Here is a 20065-nt window from a genome sequence, read left to right as displayed (position 1 = left end):
TCCTTTCCGATATATTTTATTTTATCAAATAAAACATACAACATGACTATGGGAACCAGATCAATGTTTTGATGGTGAAGTCTTAGACATGATAAACCGCAAGTTTACCAAACTTGGCACAATTCGGAAATCGTGTTTCAAAAGGAATTATTAGTTTCATTCAAGTTTTGTGGGTGTATTGTTTTTAGGATGCTCAATACTTCTTTTACAATGCCAAAACATTTTTGTACTGCATTTCAGTATTGAGGGTACACTATGTCAAAGCTTTTGTACTACATAGTGAAATAGTGAGTTAAAAGTTACTTTGGTTGTTGTGTTTATATGTAATATTTCATAGTTGAACAATTTAGTGGATGAATTTTCCAAGTTTTTATATCAGTTGGGTTTTACATTGTTTGAATAAGTTACATGTAATAGACTAATATGTGTGTTGAATTCCTACATGGCTAGCCAATAAATTTTACATTTTTTTATTTCATTATATTTTCAAAATTTTGGATAAAGAATTTATTGATGTGATGTAGTCAACCCTTTTGTAAATTTAATTTGCAGTTTTCTTAGTGCTAGAAAATTTGAATAACGATCGGTTCATATTTTCATGACAAAAACATCGCATCCCTAAAGTCTTTTTTTCTATTTTTGTAATTTTGTAGGGAACTTTGGAATTCAACATTACATGTTTGGGATATTCATGGTCCTTTCCTTGTGTATGGTGATGGTGGAATCAAGTAAAGTGGACACATCAGCTTCTGAGGTCGTACAGCGAATCAATTATGGGGTCATCTTTCAGGAACAGTCAAGTCTAATGCTAGCTCAAGAATATTGGCTCCATACCTTTCATATTCCTCTACCAACCAGGTTTCATGTGAACAAAGTACCATTTTGTAATCTAAGTAGTACTCACCAAATTACCTCTTGCCTATTACTTAACAATCTGGCTAACTTCATCCATGGTTTACATGAACAAACTCTTTTGAATTTTAATGAAACTATTAGATCCATTCATAACATGATCCCTCAAACCAAAATTACCAGTAATCAACGTCAATCAAGATCTTTATTACCCTTTATTGGTTCATTGTCAAAAAGCATATTCGGAACAGCAACCATGGATGATGTTAATATCTTAACAGGTCATATTAACGCTTTAAATCACAAAACTGAAAGATTAGCGGTTGCCTTACAACAACATGGTGCACATCTTTCTTCTTTCATTTCACTAACAGATAAACGCATGAAAAACTTAGTGCATGGAATCAAGGCTAACTCTGACTATATCACAAAAGTAGCTTCTGAATTCAATAACAAACTCTTTGATCTTGAAAATGCTTTTGTTAACGTTTCGGAAATTCTTACTAACCAGGTAAACCAAGCTACTCTTCTTAGATCTCAATTTACCAAGTTAGAAAATTCAGTTGAAAGTCTTTTAGAAGGAAAAATCAGTCCATTTCTTATTCCTAAACACTTATTGTCAGAAATCATCGCCAATATTCGGCACAAACTTCGAAAATCTTATCAAAAATTTTATTTAATTCAATTGGATGCTTCATTTTATTACTCAAGTGGTAAATTCATTTTTGCGCGCCACCACAATGATTTGTTTGTAACAGTCAAGTTCCCCATTTCTTCTCAAAGACTTCCACTGAAACTGTATAAGGTCATTAGTTTACCTGTTCCCACCTCAGAAAATGTAACATCTAACATGCAAGCTACCCAATTGTTGTCCCTCCCAGATTATTTTGCCATCACCCCACACCATGATTATTTTATTTCACTACAGTCAAATGAGTTGACTGATTGCATTCATTCGAGTTCATCCATATTGTGTTTGTCTAATTGGCCGCAGTCACCTATCACAGTACCAGATTGTACTATGGCGTTGTTTGCGAACAATGTTAGACAGGTCAAGGAGTTATGTAATTTTAGGTATCTTCAGTCGGTGCTGAAATCAAATATCATAGAGTTGTCCCCAACTTCAGTTTTGTTGTATAATACACCCACAGTGGTCCTGGATTGTCCACAGGAGAAGAAAATTTTGAAGGGTTGTGCATTTTGTGTACTGCATATTCCATGTAGATGTTCGTTATCTACAGAGGCATTGTTCTTTGCACCAAGATTGGTCAGTTGTTATGAAAAGTTATCAAATTATTCTGTCATTCATCCTGTCAACTTAGCATTGCTACAACAGTTTTTTGATGAATCTTCTTTACAACAGATTTATGGCAATACATTTTTTCCAACACCTGTCAACATGTCCATACCTAAGTTCACATTTTTCAATCACACTATCAGGGATGTGTTAGCCAATGATCACAAGGCCCATTTGAATTTGAAGAAAATAGCCTCTGCTGTTAAGAATGATCAGAAAATCTTTAAATCTCTTGCTGAACCATTATTAGATGGACAAATTCAAATTCCTCAAGAATGGCCCAATACCTCAGACATCATTACATTAGTTTCTCTGATTTTGGCAGGTATATGCTTAGCATTATGCATTGCACTATGTATCAAGGTACGGAAAATTTGCACTACATTGTTAATTTTGAAGGAGGTACAGCATGCAGCTTCTCAAAATGTTCCCTCTTTTATCTATAGACAGCCCACTAGTCAAACCCAGGTTGAGGAGACTTCTGATGTGTTTATTGAATTTACTTGGGTACATGCTTCAGTCATTATTTCAGTCGTTGTTTTGGTCATCCTTTTAATTGTGATGTATCTTTTGTACAAATCTAAGTCGCACAAGGGATCAATCATAGCACTAGAGTTAACCTCAGGTGGAGATTGTGTCATAGTTCCAATTACACAGTTGTCTCTTTGCCCATCATACTATGTCATTACAAAACCAACCATTTCAGATATCTCTGCATCAAATTTCCCTTCCTGCAAAATCATTGCGAAATGGTCCAAATTTTCTGTCACTGACAAACAAACTCAAACAACAATCAAAATTCCTCACAAATTCTCTGTCAACCCTTGGTTACATTACAAAGTAAGCAAAATTCTTCAACAACCTTTCAGAGCTTATGTCATAATCATTCACAACAGATATGCATTCCACTTGCAAGATACACAGTAAAGTAGTCATGTTGTATGTTTTATTTGATAAAATAAAATATATCGGAAAGGACAGATATGATTAATAACAATATATGTGTGTCTTAATTAAAGATAAATGTTTTTTTATTTCTTTGTGTAGAATTTCATTAGAGACATTATTTAGCCAATTAGTGTGTTTGATATGTAGTGTAGAATATTTTTTTATTGATCTCATATTTTACTCAGGTTTACCATTATCAGCAATGCACATTTTAATTTTGATTTTTTTTCTCCATTATATAAAATACATACAAGACTTTAATGTCGGCATATCTAACAAATATTGTTACAGAGTTTTTGAACAAAGTCAGATGGTTCAAAGTAAATAGCTTATTTCTGTCAAATTACTTATCTAAACATTATCTGTAAAACATGCGGAGTAACAATGTCACAAAAATGTATAATTATGTAATTGATTAATCCGAAGACCTAAGAAATTTACATATGGGTGCTTCAATGTTTGTAATTGTTATTACGGTGTCTTTTTATCTTTTTACCTGGTGTCAAAAACAAGATGTGCTCAGGTGTCAACAGATTTTTCTTTGTCAAGGGATTATCTACGTTAACTCAATTATTTCTTTATGGCCAGTGTCCGTCGATAAGGTCACGTGGGTTAATTTTTTAATTACCAAAATTGTTCCGAACAAAGAATCTAATTTTTGATTGGTCGAAATAGATCAGGGAAGCCCAGGTCTCCGATTGAGATAGCGTGCCCTACCTCGGCCATTCTAATCGGAGACCTGCATCAATAAAGTTGTTCAGTTAATTAATCAAGGCTTCCCTGTATCTGATTTCAGGTAAATTATGGTTTACGTTCATTTTTGTTCAATTCATTCATGCAAAGTTCAAATATTTTTCATTTTCTTTATTTTAATGAAATATAAAGTATTTCTTATTATTTTTAATGTTTAAATGCACTTATAAGAAATTTGAGCTTTCATCAGAGTTAAAGTTTTTATTTGACCTTGTTTATTTTCATTAAGCCAGTTTTGATATTTTTCTACTTTTAAATGTTAAGTTAGTTGAAAAAGGTTTTTGGCTTGATTATTCATTTTGTTGATTAGTTAAATTTATTTTTAACAAGTTTCATAACTGACACCAGGCGGCATAAGCGTTTTTATATTCTCTTTATAAAACCGGAAATGGTTATTCCGTTTTGGTTTTTCATGTTACTATTTCTTTAAACAATGCCGCGTGAAACGTCTACATCGTAAGTTTTATTTGTTATACTTATTTGATTTTTATCTCAAGGAAGAAACGGGTAAAATTATACATGCTTTTATCAATGGTTTATCGTTGTAAAGTTTTATTTATCAAATCACTTGTTTACCTTATTTACTTCTATACGTTCGAATTTCCTCAGCATTTGTTTACTTTAACAACTATTTAGAAATGTGTAATTGTTTAGATTTTTTTTATACAGAGTGAGTATTTTTATATTGTTTGATCACTCTGATAGTCGCCAGCGTTAGGTAGGATAGGGCACCTACATTTGTAATGCTTAAAGCAGTTAGAAATATTTTTTTTATTGTGCCTGGTGACTATATTATGTTGTTAGCATTCTAATCGGAGACCTGCATCAATAAAGTTGTTCAGTTAATTAATCAAGGCTTCCCTGTATCTGATTTCAGAGTCGCTAGTCCCAAACCTTTTGGACCGGATTTAGTGACTAAGGGTCCTCCACTGCCAAGCGAGTTGCTATTCCCCGTACTTATAGTGTCGCAAAGTCATAACATCAATAACATCTTAAACACGACGCGACACATGCTTAACTGTCGCGTTGAATAATTTATTATTCATTTTCTTTAATCAGATCGGAACAATTATTAGCAGATCAGGAAATAACAAATTTTCTGGAAATGAATACAAGGTATACTTATCCATGAAATCGAAATATCTGACTTAAGAACTGACAGTGGTTATTCATACTTTGATTTTCTGATGAAATAAATCTGTTTTAATGTTATAAGCATTATGATTAGTACGCTTAGAAGTCAGATGATCATGTTTCAAACGCGTATGATCGCGATATAAGACCTGAAAATTTCAACTTTAATATAATTCTAATAATCAAACAAAACCTTAATCTTTTTAATCAAGTAAGGCATTGCGCGCTCTCTCTCTCTCTCTCTCTCTCTCTCTCTCTCTCTCTCTCTCTCTCTCTCTCTCTCTCTCTCTCTCTCTCTCTCTCTCTCTCTCTCTCTGAGGGTAGTCAAGGGAGAGAAGTAAATCATAAGTGAACAAAAGATAAGTCTCTGGGTGTTTGCTGTAAATGCAATGTAACATTTTTTTTCTTACGGTAATCGTAGCCGTTCTGGGTGGCTTGACAAATAGGCTGTACATGCACATACATGATGATTGTTGTTCTATATATATATACGTACGTATACATGATTCACAATAGCATGCATTTTACATTTGGAATCATATTACATATCTATAGTATGTTTCTAGTATTATTTTACATAATATACATGTAGATGTATATATATTTCAAGAAGGCGTTTCACATTCACAGCTTTACCTCGTGGTTGCACTTTCAGAAATTTACTGGTGTACTTTCGTAAAATCGCTAAATGTATGTAAAAAATCCGAGTCATCAGTTTTGAAATGAATGAGTCCTATATCGTCGCGTTGTGTGACAAATCCGATAAATCACGGCCCTGTAGGCGTTTGTTGATTCCGCAGTCATTTCAGGGGAAAGTCTTGAGATACATATATTAGATCAAACAAATTTATTAAAACAAGGTCCATGTCATTTACAAGATAGCAAAATTTTGTAGAGAATGTTTATTGCCATCTTCGCTATCCAAGGTATGTGACGATCCACGTATTTTTCTATTCATTTTCAATAGAGAAACAAAGTGAATCGTCATCCTTTGCTAGCGAAGATGATTCAATGCATAAATGGTTTTTTTTTATACAAAATTAAATTTGCTTAATTTATTTTAACTTCTATCAAGAATTATCAAAATGTTAATGCCATTCTCATACGTAAATTTACACGATCGCGGTTCCAGTTGTTCAAAAATTGACAACTTACATGTATAAATAGAATAAGATATTTTTACACAGAGCCATGCAAGCAGGCACTTCCAAAAAATATAGCTTTGATGTCTCTGAAAACAAAAGACCATATCGTTATTAGAAATTTGAAGGGAAAAAAGCTCGAAGGTAAATTGGAGGAACTGGGGCATGAAAAGAGGGATTTCGGAATTTAACGTTAGGCTTTAAAATTTCAGATTTATTTTGATATAGGAACTTTAAAGGAAAACAAATAAATTTGCCGGTCTAACTATTGCTCTAACTTCTAAGACCGAGTAATTCTTGGTAACTAAATGATGTATCAATAAGGACCAGATTATATAAAAAAAAAAAAAAAATAACGCAAAACTGGCATCACCCGAATCATTAATAGTCTGAATTAACCAGAATCTACGAGCCGATCGAGAGGGCCTGCCAGACTCTCAGACTTGTATTTTCAAAGCTTTAAACTAAAGAGAAGAAAACTTGTGAAGATGTGACCACTTTATTAGGAGGAGTGCGGTTCTTGGACTTGACGGTGTCTTCTTCTCCTCACGGATCAAGGTATACTTAATTAACGATACACATAATGACATTAATTATTAATTACGATATTGTTCGAATTTCCTCTGGGACAGCTTTCGACAGTCTCTATGCCATTTTTTTCTGGTTTTTGAGAGATATAACACGTTAACTGAAGATAGTTTTATGTATCTTTAGCGAGTGATTTAAGATCTTTTATGGGATCCTTGTTCATTTATTTCGTTGAAATTCGTTAACACAAACTGTTCACGCAGAGACATAAATAACATTTAGTATAGGTTGTATCAGTCTTCAACACTGTTTAGTTAGAGGAGTTCGGTTCAGGGTAAGTTGTCGTAACGGTATGTTTTGAGAGAGAGAGAGAGAGAGAGAGAGAGAGAGAGAGAGAGAGAGAGAGAGAGAGAGAGATTTGCAATGTTCATGGGTTTGAAAATTCTCTCTGGTGTCTTTTTAAAACTGTTTACATTTACCAGTGTTTACTGTACAGAGCTATGTATGATACTCTTACGTAATTATGTCCTCCTAACCCATATCTATCTATCTCTCGATACTACTCGCCCTCAATTCTGAGTACTCTGAGTAGGGTGCGCTGCTTGTTAAAAGAATAATAGAAGTGAGTAAAGTAAGATTTCAACAGGATGAAAAGGGGATAGTAATATTATTACATTTTAGTGAAGATAAAAGATAAGATAAATAGTATCTACAATTAAAAGGCATAAAAGCACTTTTGCAAAATTAAGGCCTGAGGTGGTTCAATTTGCCCACCTCCAGTTTGAAATGATCAACATCTGGAAGTGCGACAACACTGTCCGGCAGTCTGTTCCATTGGACTATGGTAAGAGGGAAGAAAGAATATTTGTAAACATTTTTTGTTGTTTGAATCTGCCGAAAAGTAAAGGAGTGAGTTGAGCGAGTAGTCCTACCAGGGGGGACAAGTTGAACCGAGGGGATGGCTACCAGGCCATGAATGATCTTGTACATAAGTACAAGTCTGGCATCGGCCCTCCTTAGCTGTAGGCTTCTCCAACCTAGGGTATGTAGCATACTTGTTACACTGGATGTCCTGCTATAGTCAGACATCACCCACCTCGCTGCTCTGCGCTGTACTGCCTCAATTTGGTTAGTATGTGTAGCCAAGTGAGGGTCCCAAACGCTGGCAGCATACTCAAGCTGTGGGCGTACCACAGCCTTGTATGCTGCTGACCGAAGCTGCTGGTTCTTGGTTGGAATGTTTCTACGTAGAAAGCCAAGAGTGCTATTGGCTTTATTTGTAACCCGGCTGATATGCGTACTCCAATTTAGGTCGTCCGATATATCAACACCCAGATACCGAGCTGATGAGGTAGATTCTAACACCTGTCCATGTAGTATATATTTGGTACTGATGGGGGTTCTGGATGTTGTTATATGGATAACCTGGCACTTACTTGGGTTGAATTCCATATCCCACAAGGTCTCCCAGTGCTCAAGTTTCTTTAGGTCCTCTTGAAGCATTGAGTGACGTCCCTTGCCATCTAGAGTAATATAGATGACAGTGTCATCGGCGAAGAGTCTGACTTGTGATTTCACTTGCTCTGGTAAGTCATTTATATATGCAAGGAAGAGAATGGGACCAAGAACTGAACCCTGGGGGACCCCAGATGTAACAGGGATGGATGTAGAGAACTCACCATCTACCACTACCCTCTGGGAACGATTACTGAGGAACCCCCTGATCCAAGCTAGGTTTCGGCCTCGAACACCAAACTGATATAGTTTAAAAAGTAATTTATTGTGTGAGACCTTATCAAAAGCTTTGCTGAAGTCCAGCAGGATCAGGTCGGTTTGTTTACCGTTTTGGATGTTCCGAGCAAGTTCATCTACCAGCATCACCAGTTGAGTTTCACAACTGCGTCGCTCCCGAAAACCATGTTGGAGATCATACAGGATGTTGTTCTGTGTAAAGTGCCTTACTAAGTTGGATGCGATGATATGCTCCATAGTTTTGCACAGTATACAGGTAAGGGATATTGGTCTGTAGTTGGCCGGTTTTGATCTGTCCCCCTTCTTAAATAAAGGACTTACACTTGCTGTACACCACTCTCTGGGTAGTACACCCGTGTCATATGAGAGCTGAAAGAGGATTTGAACTATTGGGCTTACCTCATTGTGCAGTTCCTTCAGTAAGATGGGAGAGATTTGGTCAGGGCCAGCTGCTTTGTCTGTTTTCAGATTTTTTAACAGTTTCTCTATACCCTTTGTACATACCTGTATGTCAGGCATCATGATTCTTGATGGAGAGGATTCATAAGTAATGGAGGTACTAGCATACTTAGCTGGGGGAGGGGTACTGTTATGGTCACTCACCTTCATGTCACATAGTTGAGAGAGGGATAGAGGAGATTTAGGGCTAAAAACCGACTGAAATTGGCGGTTTAAAATGTTAGCCTTCTCTACTGGTGTTGATTTGAGGGATCCTCCCTCCTTGAGCGGTGACACGCCACACGAGTCCCTCTTAGCATGCTTTAAGAAGGTGAAGAGTTTTTTAGGAGCATAGGTTTGTTTTGGGCCTGTTTCTGAGTCAGAGACCTGGTCCTCCAGTATACCTAGGATGTTGTTTACATACCTATCATATGAGAGTCTTGTTTGCCGCTGTACAAGATGTTTGATGTTTTTATAATGCTGTTTATCCTCTGGTGTCTTTGTTCTTCTCTGTCTATAAAAGAGTTTATCACGTTTTCTAATTAACCGTTTGATGTGAATATCAATCCAGGGTAGCTTGTTTTTTCCTCTGGTCCTTATTGATGGTACAAAGGTTGATACACCCTCTAAGATATTTGAAGTGACGAGAGAGCATGTCAGAGGAAATGGAATGTATAAAAATATATGTATATATGTCAAGTTATTGACCAACTGGTGTATGTTAACAACTTTCCTCGCTCCTTTTTGTTGTTGACCAATGACAATCCGCACCGATCTATTCGATCAATAACTAGTGTCACTGTGCATGTGTGTCTGTAGATCTAACTGTGATTTTGATTTTAATTCTGACCGATTACAACATTATGCATGTAAAATCCTTATGAATTATATTATTTATCAATCCCTTACTGGTACCTAAGGTCATGCAAATAATAAAGAAATCTGACAAAATCTCCTGTAAATTACCTAGAAATTAAAGACTAAATCAACAATTATAGAGCGTTTCCAGACGGGGAAAATCTTATTGCTGTGTTACGATAAACATTACTTGTTATATAAAAACGGTCAATACATTTTAATAACGCAGTCCGACATATTGATTTTACTTGTAATAAATGGCCCTTTAAATTGAGAAAACGTTGCCTGGTTGCACAGAATATTGGTATGCCGGTTTTGGTGAAATTGAATAACCAGGTACATGTATAAATGCTAACAAATTCGTTATAACAAATACAAATACATGGCATATATAAAACAAGAGCATGTTTTAAGGTATATACACGTGTTTATTTTGTATGCTTTTGGGGTGAATTTTGCAGTTAGCATTCAATATTTTTTTCATACCCCCTCTTACGCAAACGCTCATAAATATCTTAAATTCTTATGATATCCTTTTAACTTTTATTATCTACTACAAGGGTTGATACAAAAGTAATATCATCCAAACTACAAGGGTTAATCCAAAAGTAATGTCACACGATGCACTGCACTATTCTTATCGTGTAAATACATGTATATATGGTTGAAGAAAGAACCGATAAATTGATTTCTGTTTAACAATTAACCTGTAATGAACCATTAATTGCCCCCTGTATATATTTTAGTATGGAAATGAGGACCAAACACTTCTTCGTTTGGCATTGATGAGACGATATCCATCTTGATTCAAACAGGTTTGAATAAATTACAGTATTTTTTAACTACGATACATGTAGTGATTGTTCATCCGGTTTGTATAAATAGGAGACTGTTTCCGTCAGTTGTTGTGCATTAAAACTCAATCATTTTCATAAAATTGATTAGAATTTTTTTCATTTTGATTTTCTTCTTTAATTTAATATTTTTAATAATTTGTTGGTTTTTTTTTTTGTTGATTTCTATTTAATCGATGCAAAAATATCACAGCGCAGACGGCCCACCGCCCCAACACATTTTGTAGCTGACCACTCCACGTGACAATCATGTAGTATGTGTATACGTTTACCCGAGTGTGATCTTATCACGGTTTGAGTGGTCAACTTTAGGTCACAAAGGCATGTTATAGGAAAACAGAAAACCTAAAGTAGGTACACTCATCCCTGCAAAAGCACTGGATACCCTTAATTCAGCATCGATCGCTTCGTACCCAGCTGACTTAGCAAGTATTTCTTATTCATGCGCAATTTGTTGTTGTTAGAACTTCATTTCCGTGCTGTTTGATAAAAAACGGGTTCCGGATTTCCTCAGTCTCTGTCAAATAATCCTCATTGAAATCTAGAAATGAGTGGGACGTTTTTATATACTTTCGTATGTACATGGTTGTTTTTTTATACATCAGTCTGTGTTTGTTTCCAGTGTTTCTCCAATCCCGTTCCTTTTGTAGAAGATGGCCTGTTTGGATGTAGAGAACCCGTGGGGACTGGTGATCATTGCCTCGGCTTTCTGGATCCAGTTCATGGCTTTCGGGATGGCGACCTCGTTTGGCGTCTACATTGTGGAACTTCTCCATCATTTTGACGTCAGTTTGGCTTTCATCTCTCTCATTGGTTCCATCAATGTCGGGATCTTCCTAGGAGCGGGTCAGTGGTCAATGTCTCCAAAACTTTTATTTCCATTAGAGATTGAAGCAATACTCTCTGTATATATGTATCGTTCAAATGTAAAAGGGGGATTCATATGTAACTTTTGTTTAAATTTAAGGGTGTTTCGGTTCAAACCCTTTAAAAGCAAACCTTTACAAACGTTCGAAGTTAAGAGCAACCCAGCTTTGATAATTTTGTTACTGATGGCTCACCTGTCAATGTGTAGGTCCCCTGGCCAGCATCCTGATGAGGAAGATGTCGTACCGCCGAGTCTGTTTCCTGGGGGCCGTACTCAGCACCTGTGGCCTCATTGTCCTGCCCTTCACCATGAACATGATCTTCCTTCTCTTCTTCTATGGCATTGTCACAGGTCAGTTATGAACGGGGTGTGGTTGAAAAATTTCAATTCTGAAACCGAGGTCAATTCCGGAACTGTAAATTAAAGTTGGCTGATTTTAAATGAAATATTGGCTTTATCAAAATATGACTTCGTCTAAGGTTATATTCACCTGCATGTGACTAGAGACGTAAATAACATTTTTCATTATTCGTTATTTACATCTCTGATGTGACTTACGAGGTCATTTAACATTTGATTTTTTTAATAACTTCAACAGTTTTAACCGTGCGAGTTCATAATTAGCATTTCTTGTTAACCAAGCGTATGGATTACTTACAATATGAAGAATACCGAACATGTATATACTTTTATTATAGGTCTCGGCTATTGTTTGTTATACGTGCCTTCCCACACAATGTCCGGCCTGTACTACGACAAACACAGAAGTTTAGCCACGGGGGTGGCGACCGCAGGGTCGGGGCTCGGGGGGATAGTGTTCCCCAATCTAGTCCAGTACCTCATTGACGAGTATGGATGGAGGGGGTCATTCCTCGTAGTCGCTGGAATCAACCTGAACGCGTTTGTGTTTTCCGCACTGCTCCGAGATTCTCCGTTGCAAAAGAAGCAGAAAGCGAAAGAAAAGCTGGCCATAGAGCTTAAGGAAATCAAAAGAAACGAATCCTCAAGTCAGTTTGAAAAAGAAAACCTTATCAAAGATGTGAATGCTTCTGAATTGGTTCTAGATATACCTGTCGCAAAGGAAAAGTCACCAGAGAAAAACGGAACAAACGGGAAGACCGAAGCCAACGGCGTGAATATAAGTGCCGTAGAACGCCAGTCTCTTCTGACTAGCGAATCTCCGGACGAGGACGTGAATTCGAACTCGATACTGTCCGTGATGTTGGCTCTTTTGAAGAATGTTCCATTCTGCATTTTTGTTGTCAACAACGTGTTGTGGAATTTTGGAACCGTGATTCCTCTAATCCTGGGCCCCGAATACTTCACAACCATCGGTTTCTCTCAGAAAGAGTCAGCCACTCTGATCTCTCTTTTTAGTGGCGGATCTTTCGTGGGCTGTGTGTTAGGAGGCGTATTCGGAAACATACCAAAGATCAATCGGATCTACCTTTTCATTGTTGTGAATTTAGGCGTAGGAATCGTGGGACTTTTTATTCCTTTAGAAATAGCTCATTCTATGGTTGGGTTAGCGGTTGTGGGGATTATATGGGGGACTATGTTTGGTTTAATTTTAGGACTTCTGGTTGTGGTCACAGCAGATCTAGTGGGGATCCACTACTTAGGGGACGCAATGGGGTTCTTGATGTTAGCCAATGGAGTCGGTTGTATAATTGGTCCACCAATAGGCGGTAAGTTGAATCATCTATCATTTATGAGTGCTAGGTATCTGAACTTCTGATAATTGGGGGCGATGCTATTTAATCAAATCTTAACACGCACATAACCGATCAACATTGCACTAATCAGGTTCACAGATTTTTTATTAGTAGAATGGTTCTATTCTTTAAAAATACATGTAACCTTCCGTGCTACTGCTTTCAAATTGTTTGGTTTTCTTTTAACAAGTTTCGATTAGGATTAGAAAAAAACGTACTCGCCGAATATAACTGGAATTTATATATTACATAAATTACGGTATAAAAAGGATATTGAGAAAATATTATCATTAAAACGAGACGTTTTTAAATTTTTTTAAGGTGTATGTAATTGCATCTTTTACATAATGAAGAGAAGATATCGAAAATAAATTATATGTTATTGTCATAACAAAACTTTTGTAATTTTTGCGTTGTATGAACATGTATTTGCCTACATCATGGTTTTCAGAAGATACCCAAAAAAAAAAAGTTACAGGTTTACATAAGAATTGCAAAGCCAAACCGAAAAAAAATTAAAACAGAAAAAACTAAATTCAAATTTAGATTTAAAATTATTGGAGATATCAGCGTTATACACCGTCTAGAGTTTCTTCCATTGTTACAGGGTGGATCGGGGAGGCCACGGGTTCGTCCGCCGCTGCCTTCTATGTATCGGCTTTTACTGTAATTGTCTCAGGGCTCCTCATGGCCATCATTCCTGCGTCAAGGAAGGTCTGCAAAACTCCATCGAAGAAGGAACAGGACTTCACCACAGAAGTAGCTATTCCTGTCGGATAGTTGGGTTATATATTATAAATACGTTAATAGATTTGTTACTTAATTACAACTTGGTGCTGTTGTAAATCTTGTGATATTTTTATGGACTTTTATTGATGTATCACCTTGTTTTTAGCACGTTCCATTTTTGTGTTTGGCGGTTATATTTGCCAACCGTTTTTGCCTTAAGCTTCTATGTGCTTCTTTTTACAGTTTTTAAAAGTATATTTTGTTTTGCATTCTTACTTAGGAGAGATACTTAATAAAGTAGTATTTTTCTTTTTTACTATGAAATGAAACCAGTGATTAACCTTTTTTTTGTTATAATTTTATGATTGTTTGAATTACCGGCAATTAATCTAGTCAGAGCAAACATGACTCTAACAAGGTTCGATACTGCGGTGCTTATAGGGCAAAAAAAAAATCTTCCGTTATGAAAAAATACCACAAAGTGAACCATACCCTGCTTGGAGGAAAGACATGGCCTGAAATGTACTGGTTCATAGTACATTGGTACTATTCCAGACATATTTTATCACACGAAGTATTTTTTTGTTTTACTTGTATGTTTCTACGGTTTTTCCTTCAGTTTGTTAACACATAGTTACTTGTAAATGCCTTTTACTTTCCGTTTAAGGTATTGTGTCTTTGTATTATCCGTATGATGCACGCAGATTCTATAGTATCGTTTTGCTTTTTATGTACACAAAACATTTAAATGTGCAATGCCAATATGTTGCTGTTGTATTTGTATATTCTACATATATATACGAGTTAGTTGTTTGCATTATTATGACTTGTTTCTACAGAATTTTAAATTCGCTGTGTTTTTTAAACCGAATGTTTTTATGTTTTGCATGGCATTACCCCACCCAATAATAGCGGCGTAACTTTTTTACATGCTATGTTTAATCAACATATCATGGCGGGGATTTTACTTAAGGGGGTATGGGACACTTGTCGATATTAATGCGGATAAAAATACATTATTAATAATCAAAAGAAATCCACGCTTTTAAATTTTCAAATTTTACAATATTTGACCAAAAAACTGTTTTAATAAATTTGAAAAAGTAAGAATTATAAAAGCCCCAGCAGGATTCGATCTTGTACTTACCAAATCGTATTCAAGACTCTAACCCATTGCGCTACTCTTTAACATTTTGGGTTTATTTTGGGGGGAGGGGGGGGTGTACTTGATTTTATTGTTTATTTCGATAGGAAGTACGTCACAGTGTGGCGGTGTCCCATACCAAATATGACCTTGCAGACTTTTACATCTAGATATTGTTGTTGTCAGAGATTTGTTTGTTTACTTGTTTGTTTGTTTGTTTTGGGAGTTTGAAGAATGGGACATATGAGCAGGTTGCACAATATATTGAACCAATAAGAACTCAATTCCAACCTATTTAGCTGTTACATTTTTAAGTTTTAAACTGTTAGATATAGTTTTCAATTTTTTGAACTCTAAACCTTGAATGTACATGCTTTGTCACTAATACATGTAGTTTTGATTGACTTGGTTAACTTACATAAGGATTAACTACTTAAGGAAAGATCCTCATATTTTTCTCGTCGGATTATTTGAAATATCGATAAGCTTTAAACACATACATTATATTCCAAGAGATTTTTGGAATTAAAGAGTAATGAACAAAATAGATTTTTCCAATTTTATCCTTGAACTAACGTGAAGGGATGATCAAAAGAAGCTTTTCATTGGGAAAAAAAAAAATCTTGTGTTGATTTGAAGCTGACACCGGTACTCGAAAGCTTGAATCTCTACATTATTGACATTGTATTTACATTTTATTTGAAGCGGGCCATTTAGTCGGTTGATATTTTTCATATACTTATTGTTACATGACTGTATAAATCTCCACTATGAAGAAGAAAACTTATTTTGAAATAAACCGAGATATAATTGCATTTGGATTTTTTTGTACTATTTTGATTGTATTTTAAACTTAACAGATTATGTTCTTCCCTTCAGATGATGATTTAAACCGAGATTTCAATTTGTTAACACAACACTCTCTAATTAGTGTTAGAGTAATTGCGCTTTGGTCCCAAGATCATAAACTGGAAACCTACATGTACTTAATTTTAAATGTTTTTGTATAGAATTATTATTATTATGAAAACCGTTTAAAAAAAACCACAGTCTGCATAAAATACAAACACAAAATAAATGATGAAAAATAGTTTTATCTTGAAGTTATAATTATTTAACTTAAGTCTGTTCTCAGCTTTTGTGGTGCGTGGATAACTTACACTTTAAGACATGGTCATCAACAAGCAAACTTATAACGTAACCATTTACATTTGATTCTTTTCAGCATTATTACTGGTATTATAGGGAAAAGTGTACTTATTCATTCTACATCGAGCTTAATGTTATTTTACACACCCCTAGCTGGTTTGCTATCTTACTTACAGACATATCCTAGGTAGAATCTGAAAGTTTATTTCAAACACGAAAACTAATAGTAAACTTCAAGAAATATATCTAATTATTAGGGTCCCATGGCGTTTTAATATACAATTGTAGGTCCAAAATGAACTTGTTTACAACTTATTGCGATCCGCAGCAAATGAATCCAAGTCTCTAAAATGACACCCACCTATTACTTTTACCCTTTAAAATCTTTATGTCCTGCATGATATAATCATTCATTCCATCATTAATAAGTTTACTTTAAAAGATCATTATTTCAACAGTTAATTTAGCCAATCATCATAGCCCTACCTTTTTTCTCCTCGGCTCAATCTTGCATTAGCTCTTCTCTAATGGTAAGTAGTTGGTACCAACGGAATTGTGGGAAGGATACCAGACTGGCAAAATCCGGTGCACTGGCACTCTTACCCTGTATTCCTTCAAGTTGGAACATTATAATATTTTGGTTGGAACTCGGAGGTTCGTTTGTAAAACCCAGACCTGGTCTTGACCATTCATCCAGGAACTGAACTTATTTATGCTTTTCTGTAGTCTATGTTACCGGTTCATTGACCGCTGAGTCATCAAGGCAATTTCAAACAACCACAATAGGTACGTACACACTGTTACCAACCGCACTTTAATTGGAACGGGAATAAGGAACATGATGCACTTATAGTGCATACATACTGATGCAGACCGTCTCCGATAATGGCCATGTGTCACTTCCCAGTGACAATGTATTGTATGATCGAGATACACAGTCATATTGTAAAGGAATGGTTTACAATGAGAATCTATAGGGTTTCTCTAAATTAAAAAGTTTCAAGCCAGAGTTTTCAGAATAGGTTGTTATTTGTTAGTGTGGATACTTTGTGTTTCTGCTTTCCTGACTCTACAAATGATGGCATCTATAAAGCTGACCCCAATCGTTATTTAGCTTTAACAGGGACGTATACATGTATACTAATGGGAAAAGCAACTCTCGCCGAAATCACGCGGTACGTGATTTCGTAGGTCATTTTTAACTTCTTATATCTATAATGTAGTCCGATAAATCGATATAAAACCTTTTAAAAACTATCTTGAAATTATTCTAAAATTGTTATTTGTACTTTTATACCCTGATATGCTCATAATTACGACGGAGTTCTCAAAACCCCGACACCCGTTTTTGGCCCAATTCCGGGATTACGTAAAAGTCAATGTTTATTTTCTTTTTTATCTAAATTAATTCCCGACATAGGATTAAAAATGTATGAAAAAGCTATCCCTTTTAGCAAGAGGAAATAAGTAATGTGATTAAAAACGACATATCTTACTTGGTTTAAACAGAGTTTTAAAAACTTGTCAAGGCTCGCGTAATAGTTTGGAAAGTAAACATGGCGAATGTAGAAGTTGCCTATCCCGTTAGTATATATGTCCCTGGCTTTAAGCAATGAAACATAGCAAGGTTGACATTCATTTCTTTCTCTGAAGATGCCACAGTGCCTCTTCAACAAAAACATAGGCGAACAAGGCGTGCAATATACCCCACCATTTCATTATAAAGGGATTCTGTCGATGCAAATATCAACATACAGGTAAGATTGTTTTGGTGAAAAGCTTTATTGGCAAATCTAGTTGAACAGGCGATGGATAAATTTTGACAGTGAAAATGGTTGATTCCTTATCTTTCTTTCTATAAAGTTATTAAGATATATAAAAACATAGTTCAACCAATTCAAGGGCTCCATAGAACTCCCCATTTTTGTTGATTATGACGAATCACTGGAACAAATATCGGCTACGTGATTTTGAAAAAAGTAAAATAAACCATATAGATCTAATGAATTTATTCGTTTATTAATAAATAAATAAATAAATAAATATATATATTTTATAATCAAAGAATGACGTACTGACGGGAGATGATTTTATGCTAAAACGATACTAGTACGTTATAATTTTGCTTGGCAAGTAGTTCCTTAAGAGTTGTAAAGAATAATTATTTATATTGCGCACATTTTTTAATACGAATTGAATTTATAGGCTTTTCCAAGAAGAATTCCGAGCTACATTTACAGACGGAAAAACGGAAAACCCTATCATGTTGTGTAATATATAAAGACAGAATTAACGCCAAACGTCGTTGATAACGTTGATAACGTCAAACTATACGATAGGCAATTGTATCAGTGATCGAAATATTTTTAAATAATTGTATCAAAGCAATATTGAACTCTGTCGTAGGAATACATACAACTACAGAAATATCTAAATTGTTTGCACCACTTTAAATCTGACTATTTTCATGGAATTTATGAATAAGTTTCCTTAAAAAACAATCCTTCTGAATACTTTGCATCGAATTTATATAATATTTTTAAGTACTAAGTCTTAATTGTCAGCGGTGGTGATTTGTGGTGAGGTCCAAACACTGTTTTACTTCCAGTTTGCCAAAGTACCTGAATAGATGAGTTGATTAAAATCAATTCCCAATAAAAGTAACAGTAAGCTCTATATTTCTACTATTAAATTGTTACTGTATTGAACAAATTACTCGGGTATCAAGCTACATGTATTTATATTTTCCACATACAATGGCAGTTGTTTCAACTGCATCACAAATCCCATCTTGTAGAATATGGCTAATTTCCTCCTTTTTTGCCATTGGTATTATGCCAAATTGAATGCAAAATATGAAATTTTTAAAAGGTAATCCCTTTTATATTTTTATCCTATTTCGTCATTCTCCCACTGCTGAAAGTGAAAATATGTAAGATTTGTATATTAAAAGTAAAATAATCGTTTCTACTTATATATTTATCACATATCATTTTATATTATGCAGTGAATAAACGTTTGTTTACTCACAGCAGACGACTGAGATACCGTATTTCGGATAAACGTGTTCTAAATACCCGAACTCGTGATTAAGCCGATAACTGGTCCAGATCCAGCAGATATTAACAGTCGTTCACTGTTAGATTGATTATTTCTCAATGTATGCGTTTTTATATGCCTTTTTAATTCATGTTGTACGCGAATAATATACTGGGTTCTAAGTATCACTGCAAGACATTAATAAGGGACAATCTGCTGCAAGGGCTTTAAACAGACATGAAGGAGAAATCGATCACAACAAAAAACATTGAAGGATATTAGTTACCATTAAAAAGGTAAATATTATTTCTTTTTTCATGTGCATGGGTGTATATAAGTTGAACCCTATTCATATATTTACCTGTAAGTAAGTACTTTTTTTGTAAAGCTACTTTATAAAGTACTTTTTAAACATTCGTGACATTATTCAGATTTTTCTCTTCAATTTTTTGACAGAATTTATGCAAGATGGACTTGACCACAAGTTTTACAGAGGATTTCCTAACATGCTCAATCTGTTGTAAAGTCTACACTAAACCAGTGTGTATTTCTTGTTATCATGTATTCTGTGAATCGTGTTTGCAGACGCTAATCAGAAAATCAATTGTTGAGGATAAAAAGCCCCTTTGTCCAATCTGTAAGAAAACGTTTAATTCAGAGTCGAAACTTGAATACGATCATGCGCTTATGAATTTAATCGAGGAACTCTCGGTTGCAGGGAATCTACTATGTTCGTTTTGCCAGCTACGGTCAGAACAGAAAGAGGTGGTGTCAAAATGTTTAACTTGTAACGAATTGCTGTGTGACGTTTGCAGTGGTTCAAGACACACCTTTACAACTTTAACAGCCAATCATAAAGTTGTCT

At 35.2% G+C, this 20065-nt stretch overlaps 1 protein-coding gene across 5 annotated transcripts; it reads left to right on the top strand.

The window, feature by feature from the left end:
• Positions 1-6511: 6511 nt before the first annotated feature.
• Positions 6512-14954, top strand: LOC105345777 (monocarboxylate transporter 14). 5 transcript variants are annotated; one of them, XM_011454066.4, is made up of 6 exons: positions 6512-6684; positions 10449-10517; positions 11179-11402; positions 11632-11775; positions 12123-13112; positions 13747-14954. In XM_011454066.4, exons 3-6 carry the CDS (start codon positions 11210-11212, stop codon positions 13917-13919), a joined length of 1500 nt encoding a protein of 499 aa, XP_011452368.3. In that variant the 5' UTR covers positions 6512-6684; positions 10449-10517; positions 11179-11209; the 3' UTR covers positions 13920-14954. The 5 variants fall into 5 exon arrangements, with proteins under 5 accessions (XP_011452368.3, XP_019929884.3, XP_034313580.2 ...); XM_011454065.4 differs by having other exon boundaries at positions 6513-6684; positions 11207-11402; XM_020074325.3 differs by lacking the exon at positions 10449-10517 and having other exon boundaries at positions 11207-11402.
• Positions 14955-20065: the final 5111 nt, after the last annotated feature.

This window comes from Magallana gigas, chromosome 7 (genome assembly GCF_963853765.1).
Source record: "Magallana gigas chromosome 7, xbMagGiga1.1, whole genome shotgun sequence".
Taxonomy (NCBI): Eukaryota; Metazoa; Mollusca; class Bivalvia; order Ostreida; family Ostreidae; genus Magallana; species Magallana gigas.
This window is presented reverse-complemented; position numbering and strand designations above follow the sequence as displayed.